The sequence below is a fragment of the Achroia grisella genome, unplaced genomic scaffold (genome assembly GCF_030625045.1).
Source record: "Achroia grisella isolate CSIRO2021 unplaced genomic scaffold, CSIRO_AGI_Agris_v1 utg640, whole genome shotgun sequence".
Lineage (NCBI taxonomy): Eukaryota > Metazoa > Arthropoda > Insecta > Lepidoptera > Pyralidae > Achroia > Achroia grisella.
In genome coordinates, this window is record NW_026712977.1 from 1,221,334 (window position 1) to 1,241,915 (window position 20,582).

General features: G+C 31.4%; 2 protein-coding genes across 2 annotated transcripts in view; one reads left to right on the forward strand and one right to left on the reverse strand.

The window, feature by feature from the left end:
• Positions 1-6,095, forward strand: part of LOC131849122 (paramyosin-like) — a 38,221-nt gene extending 32,126 nt beyond the window's left edge. Inside the window, exons 16-22 of the mRNA XM_059199116.1 lie at positions 257-538; positions 710-820; positions 950-1,102; positions 1,449-1,597; positions 2,102-2,263; positions 4,177-4,264; positions 5,605-6,095. Of these exons, the coding sequence (XP_059055099.1) occupies positions 257-538; positions 710-820; positions 950-1,102; positions 1,449-1,597; positions 2,102-2,263; positions 4,177-4,264; positions 5,605-5,790 (1,131 nt within the window). The 3' untranslated portion in view covers positions 5,791-6,095. The remainder of the gene's footprint in view (positions 1-256; positions 539-709; positions 821-949; positions 1,103-1,448; positions 1,598-2,101; positions 2,264-4,176; positions 4,265-5,604) is intronic.
• Positions 6,096-6,292: 197 nt separating this feature from the next.
• The window catches only part of LOC131849252 (SET and MYND domain-containing protein 4), a 34,574-nt gene continuing 20,284 nt past the window's right edge, over positions 6,293-20,582 (reverse strand). Inside the window, exons 5-13 of the mRNA XM_059199285.1 lie at positions 14,922-15,068; positions 14,218-14,297; positions 12,528-12,649; positions 11,988-12,124; positions 10,806-11,243; positions 9,907-10,090; positions 9,214-9,429; positions 7,623-7,767; positions 6,293-6,536 (exon numbers count right to left, since the gene is read on the reverse strand). Coding sequence (XP_059055268.1) covers positions 6,312-6,536; positions 7,623-7,767; positions 9,214-9,429; positions 9,907-10,090; positions 10,806-11,243; positions 11,988-12,124; positions 12,528-12,649; positions 14,218-14,297; positions 14,922-15,068 — 1,694 coding nt within the window. The 3' untranslated portion in view covers positions 6,293-6,311. The remainder of the gene's footprint in view (positions 6,537-7,622; positions 7,768-9,213; positions 9,430-9,906; positions 10,091-10,805; positions 11,244-11,987; positions 12,125-12,527; positions 12,650-14,217; positions 14,298-14,921; positions 15,069-20,582) is intronic.

Genomic DNA, 20,582 nt, shown 5'->3' on the forward strand with positions numbered 1-20,582 from the left:
TGGAGGTTTTGGAGGCATGACACAGTTGAGGTAGTTCTTGAGAAAAACAACGAATGAGAGTTACTACTGGTGCCACAATTATGGGATATCCATAGTGCTGTTCATGTTTATAGAATCTGGCAGTAGTAGAAGCCACTTTGCATTAGCTGGGGTGTCAACTTATTTACTGTAAATAGCTTAATGAATTTTAGGTTATTATAAATAAGTAGTAGCATATCTTTTATACAAGTAAATCCAAAAAGATTATATAACATAGTGTGCAATGCTACGAGCCGACCTGTTAAGGAAGAAAGAAGAATTGGAGAAAGAACGCTGTCAACATCGCGAGGCTCAGAATAAATTAAGGGAATTAGAAATGAAGTTCGAAGGCCTGGCTACACATACAAATATGTTAATGGGGACAAAGGAACAGGCATTTGAGCAAGAGGTCAATGTGAGGTCATTGAAGCAGTGCTACAGGGAGGCAAAAGAAGAAATCGAGGAGTTGAGGATTTTAATGAAAGAACAGAATGAACAACTACAGGATTATAGGATCAAGGTTTGTTCTATTAAAATAAATACATATTTAGATGAGGGCAAATGGAGATGACTGGCAGAGGAAAATATTCTGCCTAAGCTACAGTATAATTTATAATTAGTACATGATGTATGAAATATAGTGACAAATTATCATAAAGAAATAAATTTAGCTTTATGAAAATTCTTTTAGTACATGCAAGCACAACAGCTGGTAGAAGAACAACGTCGTCAAATGGATATGATGGACATGGACAATACACGTATAAGCGAACAAATAAATCTGGAAATACAACGAGTCAAAGTAAGTCAGTGGAACGAAATTAAATTTGGTTTATAGTTTTGGCTCTGGCATAAATTCCGATGATATTTATTGTCTATATTTTTATCTTAAATCGAAATATATATAATACACTTTATTTGGTTTTTACAGTTGAAGTTCCAAGAGAAACTACAGGAGTTGGCGCCAATTCCAGACCTTCTTAAAGCTACACAATTGAGATTAAAAGACGCTCAACAGGCCCAGGCTATCGCCGAGCATAATGCTGAGCAGTTGGCTAGAGAACTAAATTGTGCAAGGGAAAAGGTCAAGTGCATTTTGAATTTAGATAGAAATTCCATTCCATTCCAGTAATGGACAAGAAATTTCTATTATTATTCATACAAATTTTTTTTTCAATCCGTAGTTAATTATTAGCTGTTAATAAATTGATATTGTTAATTCTATTATTTTTGTATAATATTTAATTTTCTTATTTTGAAGGTTGACATTATTATCGATTCTTGTGGTGACTATCGCGATTACGAATCGTACGAAGTATCGTACGATTCCTAATCGCAATATTTTTGATATTATATCCAACTGTAATACAGTTATATTTTTATTATTAATAATAGACATACTATGATATATCTAATTGACACCATTTTAGGTCCATGTTCTGCTTCATAATAGTATGAAACCTCCAGAGAAGCCACCGGAGAGAACAGGCGATGAAAAGCAGTTAGCATTGTTACAGCAAAGGATTTCTCAATTGACAGAAACAAATATAACACTCAAGAGTGAGATAGAAAGGCTTAAGTGAGTAATTTTACAAAATTATTTTATGTTTAATAAGAAGAGGAATGTAAAGCATACAATTGACTTAACACTCAAGGGTAAGCTAACACTGTAAAATGGTGTAAGATTAGAAAGAAAGAAAAATATTTTATTCAGTGCAATGTAAAAAATACAATATAAAATATAATATAAACAACAAAGGAAAAAAGAGCAAATAAAATGTACATATAATTAAACTTAATTTACCATAATTAAAAATAAACAAGATTAAGGACGTTATGATTGTATAGATTTCTGAGAAGCAATAAAATGTATTTTCAAATTTTAGTTGGATCTAAATTGCATTGTGATTTTACAAATAATGTAGTCCTTTTTATGTATTTACTAAAAAATATGTATATAGATATCACTTGTAAGACAAGCTCTGCATAGCTTGAGACTAAATACCGTTTTGTGAATTATTCTGAAATATTATTAAATAATGTATAAAGCTGATTAAAGCTATTCATATCTATTATTTTGCAGATCCAACGTAATACGTATGGAAGAATCAGTGTTGGCGAATGAAAAGCGACTGCAGGAGAAGATGCATGAGTGTGCTCAACTTGGAGGAGAACTGGACCGCGCCAGGGATGAAGCATCGAGAGCACTGCAAAGGTCCAACGAACGTACTGATACCATGCGCAAGTATGTATTTACTTTTTCTACTCTTTAGCATTTCTAGGTTGGGGCTACTTGAAGATTTACGTTGAAGTAAGATTTCGATTTCTGTATACAGAAATAATAATATATAATAAATAATACACCATAGCATGTTTAAATATGTACATTACAAATTTTGAAGAGCATCTGTCTGTTAGTTTCTTTGTTATTTTTTAAGTACTCAACGGCTAAAAGTAACAGTGAAATTTGATGTGTAGATTAATAGTTCAAAAAACCTGTCCGATATATTAATGATGTTATACGACTATATTTTATAGCAAAAGAAATCGCAGGTTTTTCATGTTATTCATTTAATTTGAACACCAAATAAATATTTTCTGTCCATTTATAAACCATAAAACATCAATAAAATTTTCGATTCAAATCTGAAGAGAAATGTGACATTAAAATTTATTTATTTAGTAAAGTAAATAAGTTATATTGGAATATGAATACCTAATATTTTTTCCCCATGACTGCAGAGTTGGAATTTCGACATTAATTTATTGACAGATTTAAATTTCAGTTTGAAAATATTCAGGTGTATTAACTGAATTTTTCCAATAATAACTTTGCCATTTCCCAAGTCGTCTTTGCTTAATAAATACTTGACAATAATCAAGTCCGAATCAAATACCGTTTTCAAATACTTGATCGAATCGAATTCTTGCTTGGCATTGGTCCGTTCTCATTTGCAATTCGAAATTTGGTGCGACGCTGAGCTATAGATTCATTAATTGTCATTGGTAACATTACCTGTGGCGAGGTGTGAAGTAGTAAGCTGCTCAAATACCCATATTAATAATTAATGCTAATGAATTGTTTGTGTGCTGCAGAATTAATTAAATTGGGAATATTGCATGCATTTATTTGTGAAGTGTTATAATATCCTAATATTCATTTAATGAATTCCAATGTTATTTTGGTCGTGTTTAATTTAGATATATCTTCGAATTGTATTTTACATTAATTTCATTTGAATATATTGTTGTTTTAGTACTGAATTTAGGTTTTATTAGGTCTAAATTGTTAAATTTTAATGTGATTATAAATGTAATATATAATATTTAGGGTGTTATTAAAATAACATTCTACTTAATTTATTCCGAATAGACTTTTATGATTAAATAGTTGATCGGCTGATCTTAATGAAATCTGTGAATACAGATTACAGATACACGTGAATACAGATTCTATCACGGATATAGGCCATAATATTGTCTCAAACACAGACGAAGTCACGGCAAACACCTAGTATGTCGATTGACTTCGTTCTATATGGTAGTTTGTATTCAAACAGAATCACAAACGTGTAAAGTTGTAGAACATTTGTTTGAAAAGAGCACAAGCCAGTTTACTTGCATTCTTATTGACTCCTGAATACGAATATGGTGTAGAATTAAAAAAAAACTATTTTATAGAGTATTTATTAAAACTTAACTTTATTAGAATAATACTTAATACTATTAATAATAATTTTATTAATAGTATTAAGTAATATTATTAAATAATTTTTAATAATATTTTAAAGTTTATGAGTTTGTACGGATGGATATTTGTTACGCTTTTACGCAAAAACTAAAATTATATTTTTGTTTCAATAAAATATTGCTATTACTCTGGTTATTTTGGTTTATTCCCGAATTTATTCGCCAATTTTGAAATGTGATAATAATACAGTCTGATCTAGGTCATTGTTAATAAGATCACATGAAGAACATCTGCTTTCATAGATACAAATAATCATAAAAATTGGGTCACCTACAAAAGATATTAGGTTCTTATTGAAGTAATTTAAAAATGACTCCTTAAATATATGTAATTAATATAATTAAAATACAGATATTTGTTATTTAAATATATATTATAGTTATATTCACATTTATATTTTGTTTCAGATGTATGCAAACAACTATAGCAGAATTAGAACGACAACTCGCTGTCAGTCGGGCTCAAGTAAAAATTGCAGAGAAAGAGCGTGAAGAAGTAAGATTATTTCGCTTCATCATCATCATCATCGCAGCCCGGAAGACGTCCACTGCTGGACATAGGCCTCCCCCAAAGATTATTTCGCTTATTTAAATTAAAAAAAGTATCCCTTTTTTATGTATATGGAATGGCAAATAAGTTGTTGACAACCATGAATAAACAGAGGTAAACTGTAGAAAGAGCCGATGGGTAAGTCAACCTAAGCTATTTCTGTCGCTAAACAGATTGCTTTTGAAGCTGTGTGTCGATTGCAGAGTATAGATTAGACAATGAAATTACACAACAAACCTCTGGAATGGCAACATTTAGAGTAAACTATAAAAAATCGAAAAACTTCATTTATTTCAGCTGATAACCAGCTTGCTTTTTAAATTGCGTATCAGCAGTAGAGTGCATATTGTGCAATGAAATTACTCGTTAAGAAATGATTCTTATCTATTGTGAATATTTATTATTCAAGTAATGATACTTGCATAATAAATATTTATTCACAATAGTGAAATTATTTTTTAACATACACGTCTGTATGTTATACATTTAGATCTTGCAATCTAAATGGGGGAAACCTGTATCTCGAAAACCAGTTTCTTACTACATACAATGAATGCAGGTTCATCATTAATTATATTACCTTCAAGTGTAAACAGACATCTCTCTCTCAAATATTTGCTTGTTGCCTAACACCGGCATGCAAATATTTGTAATTATTTTAATTAATTCTGTTCGGAATACAAACAAAAATGGGTCAGTTTAATTATAAATTACGGTTACTAATTAATACATTCCTAATATGTTACAGTTGTTAGCGCTATTTAAATAATTAGACGGACAGTTAAACCTAACCTAACAATTTTAATAGAAATGAAATCCTACAAATTTATTTTAAACTATGTGGGTGTTTTGTAACTTTGTTTAATTGAGGAAAACTATTACAGATAATGTCAAGTTAGCCCAATAATTCGTATTTGGTTTAATTTATTTAATATTTTATTTGTGAAGGAATAAGCAAGTGTACAATTTAGTTTAGCAAGAATTGTCTTTTTGTATTTAATTGTAATTAGTACCTATATAATATAGTACATCTGGAGTTAGATCGTTATGCTCTAAGTTTGAATCTATCAAGATCGTAAGTTCAAAACTGGCCGAAAAAAATAAACTGTGTATAAATTTACAATTTTGACGGATATTATTGTTATAAAGTCAATTTTTAGTTTTTCAATGGTCGTTCAATTACCATAATCCGGGAGAGATTGCTGTTATGTTGCATTTATATATAAGGAACCATGTGTGAGAATGTCAAGTGTTTCATATGAAAACCTCATTAACAATTGTTCTAGATTCAATGTCGCATGCAGTGCCAGATACAACGACTCAATGAGAACTTTGAGCAGGCGCAGCTGCGTGTCTTTGGTCTTCAGACGCAGGTCCAGTCTTTAAGACGGACAGTATCCAGCACCGGCGAGGGTGATGGCGATACTGACCCACAGGAATGCGCTTGCAAGACTTTTTTCGATGATGATTGATTCAATCAGTGTGAACCCTAGATTTTATAATAACACGTTTATATTTTACTTTACTTATACTATAATTATATATCAACCTTCTACTAGTTAATATTGGCAGTTAGGTCGTGGTGATTATGATTTATTACATTAACATCAAATATTTCAGAATCAGCTTTACGTTTGGACTCTTGTAATGTTTTATACTCAGCATGTGATCTTGTGATTACATTTTGATGTGATATTATAATGCAGTTTAAAGTTACGAGTGCGTTGTTTATATTCAATATTGCTTCGATATTAGTAGTTATAGTGATGAAGATCGACAGAGTTGGAGTTTTTGCCTTTGATTTGCTTAATATGGTAGCTTTAGCGAAAGGATCAAGTTAAATAATTTCTACTAATTTAATCAGTCCTAGTACTGGTATATTTTCTTTTTTTATTTATCTAAATTGCTTAATAAAATTAAATGTACAGTCATTGAATATAGTATTTTTATTTAATTCAACAAACTCAACAACAGTGTTACACTGAGAGGTATTCTAAGTAATCTTGGTCTCTGCTACCTTCTTAGTTAGTTCATCGCTAGTTCCACTTTGTACTTTATGTACATTACCGTAAAATGCAAAGCATGTTCTGAGCGACTCCTGAGCTAGTTGGGTTTCCTTGTGTGGCGCGCGCGCAACTTCATGGTACGTATTTATTGCATCACACATTACTGTGAGAGCATCATCGAGGCGTTCTGCGTTCATAAGTTTGGTACCCTCCTGAAAAGTAAAGTTATGTATATTCAGTTACAAAGAAAAAGATTAGACTTTATGCAAAGACGTTTCGTTCGTCTGCAGAAATTTCGTAAAAAGGGGATAAATTTTTTACTTAATAAATTAAGATTAGTTTTTCATATGTGTCTTGGTGTCCTGATATCGCTGAATTATTTTTAATTTTCTATAGCCGAAGATTTGAAGTTTACAGAATTGCAACTATCTATATCGAATGAATGTATCGGAATATGCCTCAATGTGATCTTAAATCTCGCTACAGGTAGACTACGTACGAGTATGATTACCGTGGATGCACGTGTAGCGAAATGAAACATTTTCCGGTTGCATAATGAGAAATGTTATAGGAGAGGGCTTGTATGACATGTTTTACTTATTTCGTCTTGCATTTTACTAAAAAGGTTGTTTATTCAAAAACAAACAGCCGTTTTAGTAAAATACCCGAAACGTTGGTTTCTTTGTTATGGATGTGAATTTTATAATCGGTACTAATATTATGCGACAGTGTATCTGTCTGTTATCTTTCATAAGTAAACGATAGAAGGTATTTTAATGAAATTTGTTTTGAAGACGAAGAAATGTTTGAGATTCAATATAATATAGTATAGGTGTAAATATTGCGTCTGGTTTTTTTTTGAAATGCTCATTAAAGCTAGTTCAGGCGTTTAATTTTGAAAAGTAAGATATAGACAGACCACATTTAGACAGAGACATTTTGCATTTATGATATTAGTATTTAACTTAAACATAATGTCATCAAATAAATAAGTTCCCAAAGATAAAATGTCAATAAAGAAAGCATCTAAAAATCGATCGTCTTTTTTTAGGAAATATTCACAGCTTCCTGTTAGGGTACAACCAGCCAGTCTGGAGACGACGCCACCCCGCGGGGTATACCACCTCGTATCACGCGTCGACGTCTGGTAGTGCCGACATTACTACGATTGAAACTACGACATATATGTTCAAACACACGGTTTAATATCCGGTGTAAAGGACCAAAAGTCCTTCGAGCCGGATATTGAAGTATGATTATTTTGTACAGCAGAGCAACGTCATGTGCACTGGTATTACCTTATATCGTTCGCAGCACCTTTTCACATTATCCAAGTTAATATCCACAAGTTCTTTGTCGATTGGCGTAGAACACTTGATACAAGTGTCGGGCATGCACTGTGGGAGGGGTCGAAACTTGCCCGTACAATCCAAGTTGTGACATCTGACGTAATTTAAAAATACATATATTACAATCAGGATAATGATAATTTTAAAAATGCTTCACTTCTGTTATTACAGATACTTAGTCTATTATAGGTAGTTAGAAATACACTTAGCTAGGTATATTGAAAATAGAGGTGAGCCTACCGCTATCTTTTGGATTAAATTGGTTCATTAGATGTTTCCATCAATGGAGGTACGTCAGAATGTAGGCTTACTGTATCATCATGTGGCGGCAAATAGTTCCGAACAGAATTGTTTACTATTGCTGATTGCATGTTATTTTACGTAAAAAAATATTGACGAGAAAGAATTATTACAAATACACTATTCGTTGCAATAGTTGAAAATTGATGTAAATACAAAATATGGATGTGAGTAATATTTATTTTAGAAACGAGATCGGTGCAGTGGAAGCTGCCAATAACGTAATGGAAATGTCGACACAGGTATAAACCTGTGTAAACAGATTGGTTCCGCCCGACTGACAGATATCAAACGCACAGTCTCAACTAACGGAATTGGAAATTTGAAATTGTGGGCTGCCTGGGAGAGTACATATGTAGTTTACACTAAAATACAGCTCTCTAGTTTCGTTTATAAACTCTATACCTAAATTTACTGCAATTTCAACAGCTATTGGAAAAGCGGATTGATGCCGCCCATAAAATATTATGCAAATTGTAATAATATTAATAATTCAATGTAAACAGAATTGCGATTTATATGTAGTATGTAGGATTGTCAACCATACTTTATAATAATGTATCCTATTTTATTTTTGGTATTCATGTTATATAATTTCATATACAAAATATGTATGCAATTATATTGCGTAAAACAAAATACTCACTATAGGTACCTAACGATTTATAATTACTGAACGAAATGTTAGATATCATTTCGGAATGTAATATAAATGCACATAAAATATGTTTTTAAAGCAATAAAAATATTTTTATTTAAATTAGATAAATATTTGTTATTCCTAATACTTTTTTCCTATCCGTACCAGTTATGTTTTTTTTTGTCAAAAAAAGTTGGCAACCCTAGTAGTATGTAATTTAATTGAAGAAATCATTGGGAGACCTTTAGTAACAATTGTCTTATAAATGCTTACGACTGTTAATCTCTTCTCCATCTGGAGTAGAGAGCGGCATAGTGTAATTAATACTAACAACTTCTTAATTTAAATTAAAAACTCGAAATTATTGTAGAATAGGAAATTCATAATCTTACATTTCTTAAAGTTTTACCTTTAGCGGCTTGATATGTAATATGTATTTTGATTTTAAAGTGAAAATACGGGGCTATTGAATGTCAACGTATCAGAGGTACCTTGAAGACTAGTTTACCGATAATTCATATACAGGTGAAGGTTGCCAGTTCCCTTCAAATGAGCCACCAATTTGATTGCCATTTAGGTAAATAAAAAAATAATACGTACCTGAGGCTAGGCGGGGCGTCACTCAGCTGTTTAAGAGTAGGCCAGTCTTCTTTACACGCTGCACATTCACAGCGGAACCAATACCGGCATGTTAGTGCCCGCTGCCGTTCTTTGAGTCCACGCATTAGGAAGTGAGGGCCATAATTTTCTGATACCACTTCACCAGGGCTCAGCGGTCGGGTAGCTCGCAGGACAATGTTTTTACCATCGAAGTACCTGTCGTAGACGATTTAAATTAGCGATAAAATGCAATATATCATCCTTGTTTGTGCATCTCAGTGGCGTCCCAAAATACGTCTGGAACTGTGATTTTCAGCGTTTCATAGGGTTTGGTTTGCTAATACGAGTATAGGCTCTATTTTACGCGCTCAGCGCTCAGTTCAGTAACGTCCCCATCTTTGCATAAAAAAATAGTATGTTCTTTTTTTTACTTAAATACTTCATATATTGAGCAGTATGTAAAAAAAATGTAATAAATTTTATTATCCGTTAAAAAATAAACAAATATCTTTATAATAATAGCAATACTCGTACTATTAGGAAAATCAGTAGAATATACACGGTATCGCTGTGTGAATGAATCTGGGGTATTGATTATTATTATTATTATTTCTTTTTTCTTGTTTTTAACAAGAAGGTTAAAAACAAGGTTAAATAATTCTTTTATTATATGTACACATATGTCATTTTTACCTAGCAACAGCCGGATAACATTCGTGATTGAACAATGCTCCAGTGGGATATATGCCAACAGCTAGATACACCGGTTTGGAGCCAGTGAACATGTGCTCCCCGCGGAGTGTCTCAAAGATCTCGTGGGCATTGAATTGCAGCAGTTGCAGGTTCCGAATTATCAACTCGCATATTGAATTCTCCACTGGAATTATGAAATACCGTATAATAGAGCTGAATTTTACTACTACATTTAAATTTGACCAAATACAAAAGCTACGCATAGATATAATAAATGGTGTACATGATGAAATAAAGGATTCCATTTTGCATAATACGCGTATGTCAGACTAATAGTAATGTGTTCATATTAATATATCCATGTAGAGGCTTTTTAACTATCCTCGTCGTGGACAACATATTACTTAATATGCTATTTTAGACTTAATATTTGAATCCAGCTTCGAAGGAAACGAATTTACCGTCACTTCTTGATTTTTTTGTAAGATTTTCCATCTCCGGGTAAAAAATAAAAATTGTATAAGTTTTGGTGACAGTCAGGTCTGAACCTAGGGATTTTTGTCTGGGTATTATACTACTAGACTATATGCTGTAAAAGTAGCCGCATACTATATTATTCAGTGTGGTGACTGAGTAAGAATATAAAGTGTTTCCAAGCATTTCCATCACAGGGATCTTATTAGACTTCAAGAGTTAGTTTTGCTAACTTTTATAGCAGGATATTAACAACTTATTAAATCGCTCGAGAGAAAATTCAAAGGAAATATCAACATCAAAATAAATATAATTATATACAATTTATTAATGTAATTTATACTAATATTTTAGGTTAGCTTCGTGTTACATTAAATCCGAAATATTATGAATACGATTTTTAAATGAACTACTATATTCATTACCTTTAGCTAAATCATAGGACGCCTGTTTCTTAACAAATCCAGCTTTCTTTAGACATTCAGTCAGAAACATCGCCATGATTGCTCTTTTGAGGTAATCCTCTCCTTTCCTCTGTTCTGAATGGGTACACAGCGAGTATATTTGTGCAGCTTTCAATTCCATTTTCTCTTCTAAGTTCATTTTATCTTCTATCTTGTCTTCAACTTCCTCTTTATTTTTTTCAGTGAAACTTTTAAGACCTCTTTTAGATCTATTTAACCTTTCTTTCCTAGTTTTAATTCTAGATTTCTTTGCTACTCCTTCTATGTCATTAAGAACTGATCCTTCTACTGTTTTCACTTGATTTGATAGATATTTAGAATGTATTGACATACAGGTATCTAGTCCAGTTTGTGTTACCATTCTTAGAGCTATATGGCTTAGCACTGACATTCCAGAGCCTGAAAAAGTATATGTGTATATAGGATTTGATAAGAAAGTAGCATTATCACTTAGATTGCCAGCGAAATACATAGTATTCGTGTTAGTTAGATATTGAAATATTAATTCTGCACACAAGATATTCATATTACAAATACAGTGCTGCTAATTAGGTAACACTTCTCTATTTACTAACACTTTTCTATTATAAAGAAAGTAAATAAAATAATGAATATGATTACCTTAAATTACAATTTACAATTTAAAAATTAAGGAAATTATATTACAATTTGATACATAATTTAAAACACAACATCTAACAACGTTGCATATACTCCATCAACTTATACAAATAATTTTATTATAGTATTGTTCATCCCTATCATAGTCGTACAGTTCAGTCTACAGTATCAATATCAGATGAGACTGAGAGTGGACTTGGAAACCGCCAATATACTCATTTGTAAGAACAAATGTGTATCTTGGCAGTTTTCAAGTTAATGTCTAGAGAAGACTCTTTAAAGTCAATCTGTTAACATTAATAATCTGTTTGTATGTGTTTACCATTAAATTAAAATTCTTGTACAATGGATTTCCTAGTCGTTTAGACTAGGAAATCCATTTTCATTATTATGTTGGCTTTCCTTAGTAAGTATTATTAAAAGGCCAACCATAACTATTTCTTTAATAAGATTTGTAATCCATTAGTAAATTGAACTCAGGGAGAAAGTTTTATTATTATTATATATCAAAATAAAAGTCACCTATAAAAAGATCGAGGAATTGGCACTCGTACATGTGATATGTAGAAACGGCAGTGTCCCTACACTGGACACTGCAAAAAACTACTCCAGAACATTTTGTACACCACACAGGAGCTGTATCTTCACAGTTTTCTATTCTGAAATATCAAGTTGATTATATTTACTACGACCTCAGCAAGTATTAGGGCTTGCTGAGGGAGATTGTTTCACTTTTGCCTATATGTTAACTCATGCATAATAATTAATAACTAATAAAATTTTCATCGAAATGAGGTTCTGGGTAGTTTAGCGATTTAGCACACGGCTGTACTTCTGACTCGGCTGTGCGTATGATTGTTCATATTGTTCTCGGATGTTATCTATATATGTACATATTCTAGAAAAAAATATTTATATATGTATATCAGTTGTCTAGTAACTATAACGCTAATAAGCTCTGCTTAGAAATTCTATGGCCATTCAATTTTATAATTCCTTAAAATAAGTGAATCCATTTCAATCTCATTCAATTATAGCTGCAAAAAATGATATTAAACAAACCTCTTAAAACAGTGTAAGCAGTGAGTACCATAATAGTCGGCTAGCAAACAGGCTGCGTAAGGGCTATCCACCAAAAGTATATCGCCCGCTTTGATACAGTCGTTGGCCACTGCGAACCGGCCCTACAATACATATAATGATGTCATAACTTGCAAGTATGAGAAACAAAGCTTAAGCATATAATACAAGCATAATTTCGTAATACATACGTCAATTACTTGAGAAGTAGATTGCTTAAAATTAACAAATAAGATCACAATTAAATAGAGTATTACAATTTACCAAACGTAGACTATTAAAAGTCGTATGCGTGTTTATCTTAGGCTAACGTTTTGAATCGAATAGAGTCTTGCTTTGCAAGTGGTGTTTCGTTTGTAGGGTCAGATTATGCAGTAAAATTACAGTATATTGATGATATTTATCGCTTCAATATCGTCAGACATGTAGTTCAATAAGGTTGATTTTTATATTTCAACAGTGGTTAATTTGCATAACATCTGATGGAAAACTGTTAACAAAGCCTATGGAGGCCTGTAACACTAAAGGTGCCACTGGAACATTGTTTCAAGTGAAAAAGTACTTCTTCACCATATTATTATCATTACATAGTATAAAACAAAGTTGCTCTCGTTGTCTGTCCCTGTGTATTCTTAATTCGTTAAAACTACGCAATGGATTTTGAGGCAGTATTAATAGATAGAGTGATTCAAGAGGAAGGTTTATATACATAATACATGTACACCCGTGCGAAGTCCGTGCGAGTAGGTAGTATAATATAAAATATGAATTAACCCTGTTCACGTCTAAATAAATAAGCATTAATTTATTAAACGTAATAAAAAAATAGTCTCATTTTCTCCCGTATCCGTAGGTATTTGGTGAAATTCGCATGAAGGCAAAATACGAAATAAATTTACAAACGTAAGTAATAAATTTATCAGAACTTCTGAATAAATAAACAATACAACTTGAGACATTTAAAACTTATAATAACTTACCGAAACTTTGGCGACTAAATTGAATTTATAAAATATGGAAAATTAAGATAAAAGACAAGCCTAAGACTATGATCCTTTCATTGTACTCATAAACTGCTGGATCGTGTAACGAGGTCACCGGAAAATATAGACATTACAAAGCAAGGAAATTTAACAAAATATGTAATATATGCAGATCGATTATGTATCGTAGCTCCGTTTAATTTTTAAAAAGATTGAAAATAGATGCTTTTTACATTATATAAGACCTTGTGGTCGTTTAACCTGCGTCGACTTGATTTAGGTGATCATAACTTTGTCATTTTATTTATATTAACACTAGCGACTAATCCCCGTTTCGCACGGATACATTACAAATCTTTAAATTTCCTTGGCTTGTTCTATACTATAACACGCATATATAATACGCATAAAACTTACTCTTGAATCACTATATCTATTGCTGATTTGACTTTATATTATGTAAAGTTAATATGACAGGATGTATGTAACCTGGCAATAATTTACTTTTCAAACTGTTGTCGTAATAAGTATTTCTAAATGTAAATAATATACAAAACGTCACAATTTAAATATCGATCGATCGGAACTGGTTTTATATGTAAATCAAGCATGATCTTTATACCATGTCAATTTATATTAAGAAATGTATTTTGAAAGTGAGTCAGATAATAATTTTCTTTACTACTTACCTTATTTTCCTCTTCGACAATTTTCACCAACTTTGACAATGATGGCATATTCTGCTTAGGCCCTCCTGTGAGTTTTATGTCTATAAAGAAATTAAACACAATAAAATAAAAAAGAGGCTAAACGAACAGTTGGATCGGTACGATAGATACTCATTTGAAATTTAGTATTAAAGTATTTAGACTGAGACAACGAGCGGCATAATAATAAACTAAATAAATATTTTTTTGTAATATAAATGTTTTGTTTTTTTATTAAGAATGAGAACAATAAACTTAAATTTTTGTATTATTTATTTAATTTGTATACAACTCTCTGGCGCGTTTGCTTCCTGCGGAATAACATACATGCATATTTTCCTACGATACAATAGAGTCTATATTTTAAGTTACATCACTATTACAACAAAGGTAATAAATGCGGTCAGTTTCATGTAGGAGCTGTTGCATAACTCGTGGCTGAAGAAATACACAGTCTGACGAATAGACAAATAATTGTAGCAATATCCTTTAAGAAACTTATGCCGTATGCACATTTCTATTAAATGAAATTAACCCTATTTTGATTTTATAAAGATCTATAGTATATACCTATGTTCCATCTTGTTTCAAGTATCTGTACTTTATTTTCAGTTTGTTGTTATTATAAATCGCACATTACATATATCTTTATTAAAAAGAAGAATTTAGTTTAGCATAATCAGTACCAGGTTTATCAGGAGGATCCTTGGCCAATACTGTATAGTCAAGTGCCTCAATATCTTTCTTCAGTTTTTCCTGGGCTTCTCGATTGGTGCCCAGTAACCTGGCCGCCAGTTCGTAGGATACCTTTGCTCTAGTCGGTTCTCCTGCACCTGTAAAATTACATAATAGAAGTCATACATAAAAAAGAAATAAAATTAAAAAATAAGTTTACATGTAAATAAAATATTAAAATTTAGCCGAGGTAGATTACAGAAAGTCGTCTGTATGAGTTTTTTTTTTTGTGGATGATAATCGAATGGTGCACCCGCCTGCGCCAACGGTTTATGCTGGCGGGGCACCAGTGGAGGGTGATAAGATGACCATGAGGTCAGGTCAGCTAGCCCATCGTGACAAATTAATCAGGAATTTAACACGATGGTTTCCAGGGGGAACCGCGTGGAGGTCAATCTGACATGGTACATTGCTAGCAATGGGGATTACTAGTTCCCATTACTAATAATCCCCTTCCCCCCGGCTGTATGTGTTACCTCAGTGTAACATATTTCAAGCGTCAAGCATTTCGCAGTGTTTCGTCTGTAGGGTCATATTATGTTAGTATAGTTACAGGATAAGAGGTATGACATCTTCCTTCCTCGTCCTCTGGGATGGTAATGCTGAATAGTATAAAGAGTGCCTTATTATTACTGACACTTATCGCTTAAAGTGTAAGCTTCAATAAAGTATTTATATCTAAAGAGTATATAAATTGTATAACATCTTATGGTAAAATGTTACCAAACGTTACGGAGGCCAGTAAAACTAAAAGTCTCTGGTATGCAATATTTCAAGTGAAAAGTAGAAATAATTCCATATTTAGTATTGAAAAATATAACTTAATCGTATTTACGTCAAAATAAATTATAATTAATCCATTAATCGTAATAAAAATAGTCTTCTTTTCTCCTGTATCCGTAGGTATTTTGGTAATATAATATTACAGGTGGTATATGATAACATGATATACTGATATCAGCACTAATTAGTGCGGTTCGTGTATGTAACATTTAGATAAATAATATATTATTTATTCGGAACCCTTAGTATGCGAGTAAGATTCGTAATTAGCGGATTTTTCTTTCATTTCAGAGATATAGGGGACGCGTCGAGTAGTCTTTTAGTAATTGATTTAGAGGGGCTATTCTCGTATCTTACTGAGTGGAAAGCCTTCAATTAAGTTGAGGTCCTTAATTAGTTGTGATGTACAGCCAACAGCTAACACTAATTGAAGCACAACATAATCTGTTGTTAATTTAGCCGTAAAATTTTTCTCATCAAATTAATTAGCAATATTTTCGTCAACTTTCGTCGAAACGTTAAATTTTTACTAATGACGTTATTACGTTCATTATAAGGGATGTTCTGTTGTTCTATACATTATTATATGCCTACAAATGTTGGTTTTAAAAGAAAACTTTAAACTTTTTTTTACTGTATTGAACACAAGCTCAAGGTCTACGTTCTCGCTTGTCAAAAACAGCAATTATGAACTGTCATGAATCATGGATATTACACCAAGAGCACGACTGACGCCCGTGTTAACACTACTGATGCTGTCATAACTCCATGTCCTGTAATTGTACTGCCATATCTAATAAATCCATATCTAATATATAAAAAAAAACAGTTTACAAAGCAAGCTTTGCACGATGGAATAAATACGTGTAATAAATGTACCACGGATACGATTTTGTATAGAATCTACTTCGATAAAAAAAAAATATCCAATGCATTGCAACATAATATGTTATAGCTAAGGAAAATACACATATATTTATTTTATAAAATTGTTTGTAGTATATGTATTTACTTTATCTAAATTGTGTTTATTTTAAGTTTTTACGTGGTAAGAGTACTAAATTTTTTGTGCGGTACCTCCGTGGTTTAGCGGTTTGGCACGCGGCCTTACTTCCGATGGAGGCGAGTTCGATTCCTCACAACATTTGTATTCGTCAGTATGATTTTGCAAATATATACGTAATGTATATAGAAAAAAATACATTATGCATTTATACATATAAAAGGTACATATCTTAAAATATGGGTCAATATCGTAATCTTACACAAGCTTTGCTTAGCTTAGAATAAGACGCTGTGTTACTTGAAAGAAAACTCTGTATTATGTATTATAGTAACAAATAAATGTAACATTATTGCAACTAATTAATTGCATTGTTGAAAGCAATACTGAAATGTTATTAGTGAAAGCATCTCCGACATGAAAGATATTTTTCCAGCGTAATAATATCTTATCATTTTCTAGAGAAAGTCAGATATCAAAGTGCAGTTTAATTATTTTACTACCTTCTACTACACTTCACTGTTGTATCCATTATATAATATAATGTATATATAATACTGGCTGTACCCGCGACTTCGTCCGCGTGGTATTAAACTTTATTTTCTAAAATAAAAGTAGCCTAGGTTACTCCTTATTACATCAGCTACCTGCCAAAAAAAGTCCCGTTTAAATCGGTCGAGTCATTTTAGAGATAATATAGAATAGAAAATCATTTATACAAATAAACCTATATTAAGCACTTTTGAAAAGTCAAAAAATTTTTTTTTAAATCTACCGCTTCTTTAGAAATCTGTCTCATAAAAACGAATAAGCAAGAAACTTGTGTGTTGCTCTTTTAAGTTATACTTGTAAGTTCACATTTTACAATTCAAACGTGTGAATACAAACTACCAACCAGCACTAATTTATTTAGGTTCAAATATAAAAACACAATAAGATCAAATCAGTCGTTGTGATAAGAGCAGACCAGTCCCTACAAGCAGCACTCGTTCACGTGTATGACGGATGAGCCAGCCATCACTGCGGTCGACCATATTTTAGGGAGCCCAATGACCCGGCCTACCACGCCGCTACATGTCTGGACATCTTCATCTGGACTCTTTTGATATTTTTATTATTTTTAAATTTATATTTTTGAAGAGTTCTTTTTTATATGTCATGTTATTTGATATATTTCAATTTATTTTATTATTCTATCATTGTCTTTCGTATAGTTCGCAATTGCACATATTAATATATTATATTATTACAAACTACGTGTTTTCATAATTTAGACACCCATACAGTCCACCGATCCGTTACAAACATTGTCTTCTACTCCATACGTATATTATATTGGGTATACTATATTTATATATTAATACTAAAAACAATAAATTTGCACTCCCCATTTTTTGTTTGTATTTTTAAAATCGTTCCAGTAAATTCGGAGCCCATTTAATGCAAACAATCAAAACTTTTCTAATCGTAATACATATTAGTACATTAGTACAGAATAATAAAATTACACTTGTTTAATAATATAATACGAAGAAGAAAACTTATAGTAATATAATTAATGAAAGATATACCCGATATGGCGTAGTTAGAGGTATGGGTGTATGGACTTTATTATTTATCGTGGCAAGAATAAGTCAGATTAAGTTAAGTCGATTTTTTTAATACGCTTACCGTTTTCGAAAGAGATAGAACAACCTCTTTCATATTGAAAAGAAGTAACTACGCGCCGCGGTTTTGCCCACTATCCTTACTAATATTATAAATGCGAAAGTAACTCTGTCTGTCTGTCTCGCTTTCACGACAAAACTATTGAACCAATTTTAATGAAATTTGGTAGAGTAATTGATATCGTTTCAACTGAATTCGGCTAGTAAACAGAAAGTGACTGTTTACTTTGTTTTTTAATAAAGGAAGCTAAATGTCAATTAATATTATAATTTGTTTATCAACAAGCACAACATTTTATATAAAGCATTATTTCTTTTATAGGAATTATGAGAGACATATTTTGAGACAATGATAAACGTAACTTGTAAATAATCTGTTTTAAATATTTATATCTATATACAAGAGATTATATAGTGTATGAGAGGCCGGAAAGTCCTATGTGAATAAAAACTTTTTTTATTTGATTTGATATTACATTATTTTTTGTAATTGTAATAAATATGCTTTATATATATTACAAATACTATTTACATTAGATAATAAATGGTAGCAGCCGCCTATATACATGAGGAGTACTACGGACATCATGTCATCACGGACGTCATCGTTATGACACTCATAAATTGCCTTTTTTAGAGGACTATCTTTTAATTTTGTAAATTTCAATGCACTGATCTTCAATAATAACTAAAAATCAACTTAAAACAATGCTTATTATCGTCTACAATAATAACTTAAAACCAACTTTAAACAATTAACTAAGTACATTTATTGACAAACTCAATGGCTTTATAACTACTTTATATTTGACAAATGAATTATTTGACGTTAAGTGAAATGTTGGGACTGAACAACGAGCGGACAGAGCCTACTGGCTCTGTACATATATATACTTATCTTGGTGAAGTAACTAAAAATTAACACTTGATTATATGACACAGGATTTAAATATTGCGTTAACATTTAGAAAGTAAAGATGAATGCTATAAATCTGTGCATATTGTTAGTGACGTGAGATGTAGAAGTTATGGCACGACTGCAAACTGCACTGTACGTGCGTTCGTTCCACACACGAACTTTCCACTCTACCGCCCGCCCAACTTCACTTCAGCTTGTGGTTATATCCTAGCACTATCGGCTCGGGCTTTTCATGCACTAATTTATTACGTCCACAGCTAATTGTTTTACTAGTGATATTATACTTTAGTTAGTGCTGCTCGCTACTTGATGTAAATTTGTTAATTTGGACCATTTGATGAAGATATACCCAATGATAACTAATAGATATAGAATGAAAAGATTGCTTATGGGATAAGACCGCTATATCTTCATTATTATTTGTATTTATAATCTCTATTATTGACTTCTGGTGCAATAAATAGTATATAAGATACATAGCATCTATACAGCGCCATCTATTATATAATTAATGAAATACTTGTAGAGAGTGATAACTATGACTGATTTTATTTTGTTATTTTAGTTGACAATAATTATTAGTTATTAATGTTGTAACTCAATTATTATATTTATTTATATAGTTTGTATTCACACACTATCTTAAATATGTAATGCTAAACAACACTTATTTAAAACAGTAACACGCAAGTTTCTTGCTAGTTCTTCTGATAATGTGAATTATCAAGAATTAGTGCTTTCCGAATGAGCGTTTGAATCAAGATTATTTTTAATTCTATTTCTATTTTAAATTGTACCCCGAGGCTTAACCTGCACCCTTCTAGTGGATTTCAAATGAATATTTTCTATTCGCCACCTAGCTAAGTAGAGAGGTGGCGTATAGAAAATTTATATTTAATTACTTCCCCTTGTGGGGTATTTCCTCAATTTCCTTTAGAAGTATATGTTGATTCATATTTAACAAAAATATTATTACAATTTTCTCCACCCATTTTTATGTGGAACAAATTAACAAACAAACAATAAAGCCAGATTTGGATAAGTAAATATTTTACTATTTTATTAGAATAATATGTAAAGTTAAAGATTTTGACATAATTTTGTATTAATTATCTAAATAAAATGTTATACTTGGATAAAACACGCACATTACCATATGCTGTGTATTATTATTTAACAAGATACGTAACTATAAAAAATTAAATTTTTATTAACTATATATATTACATATGTATATAAT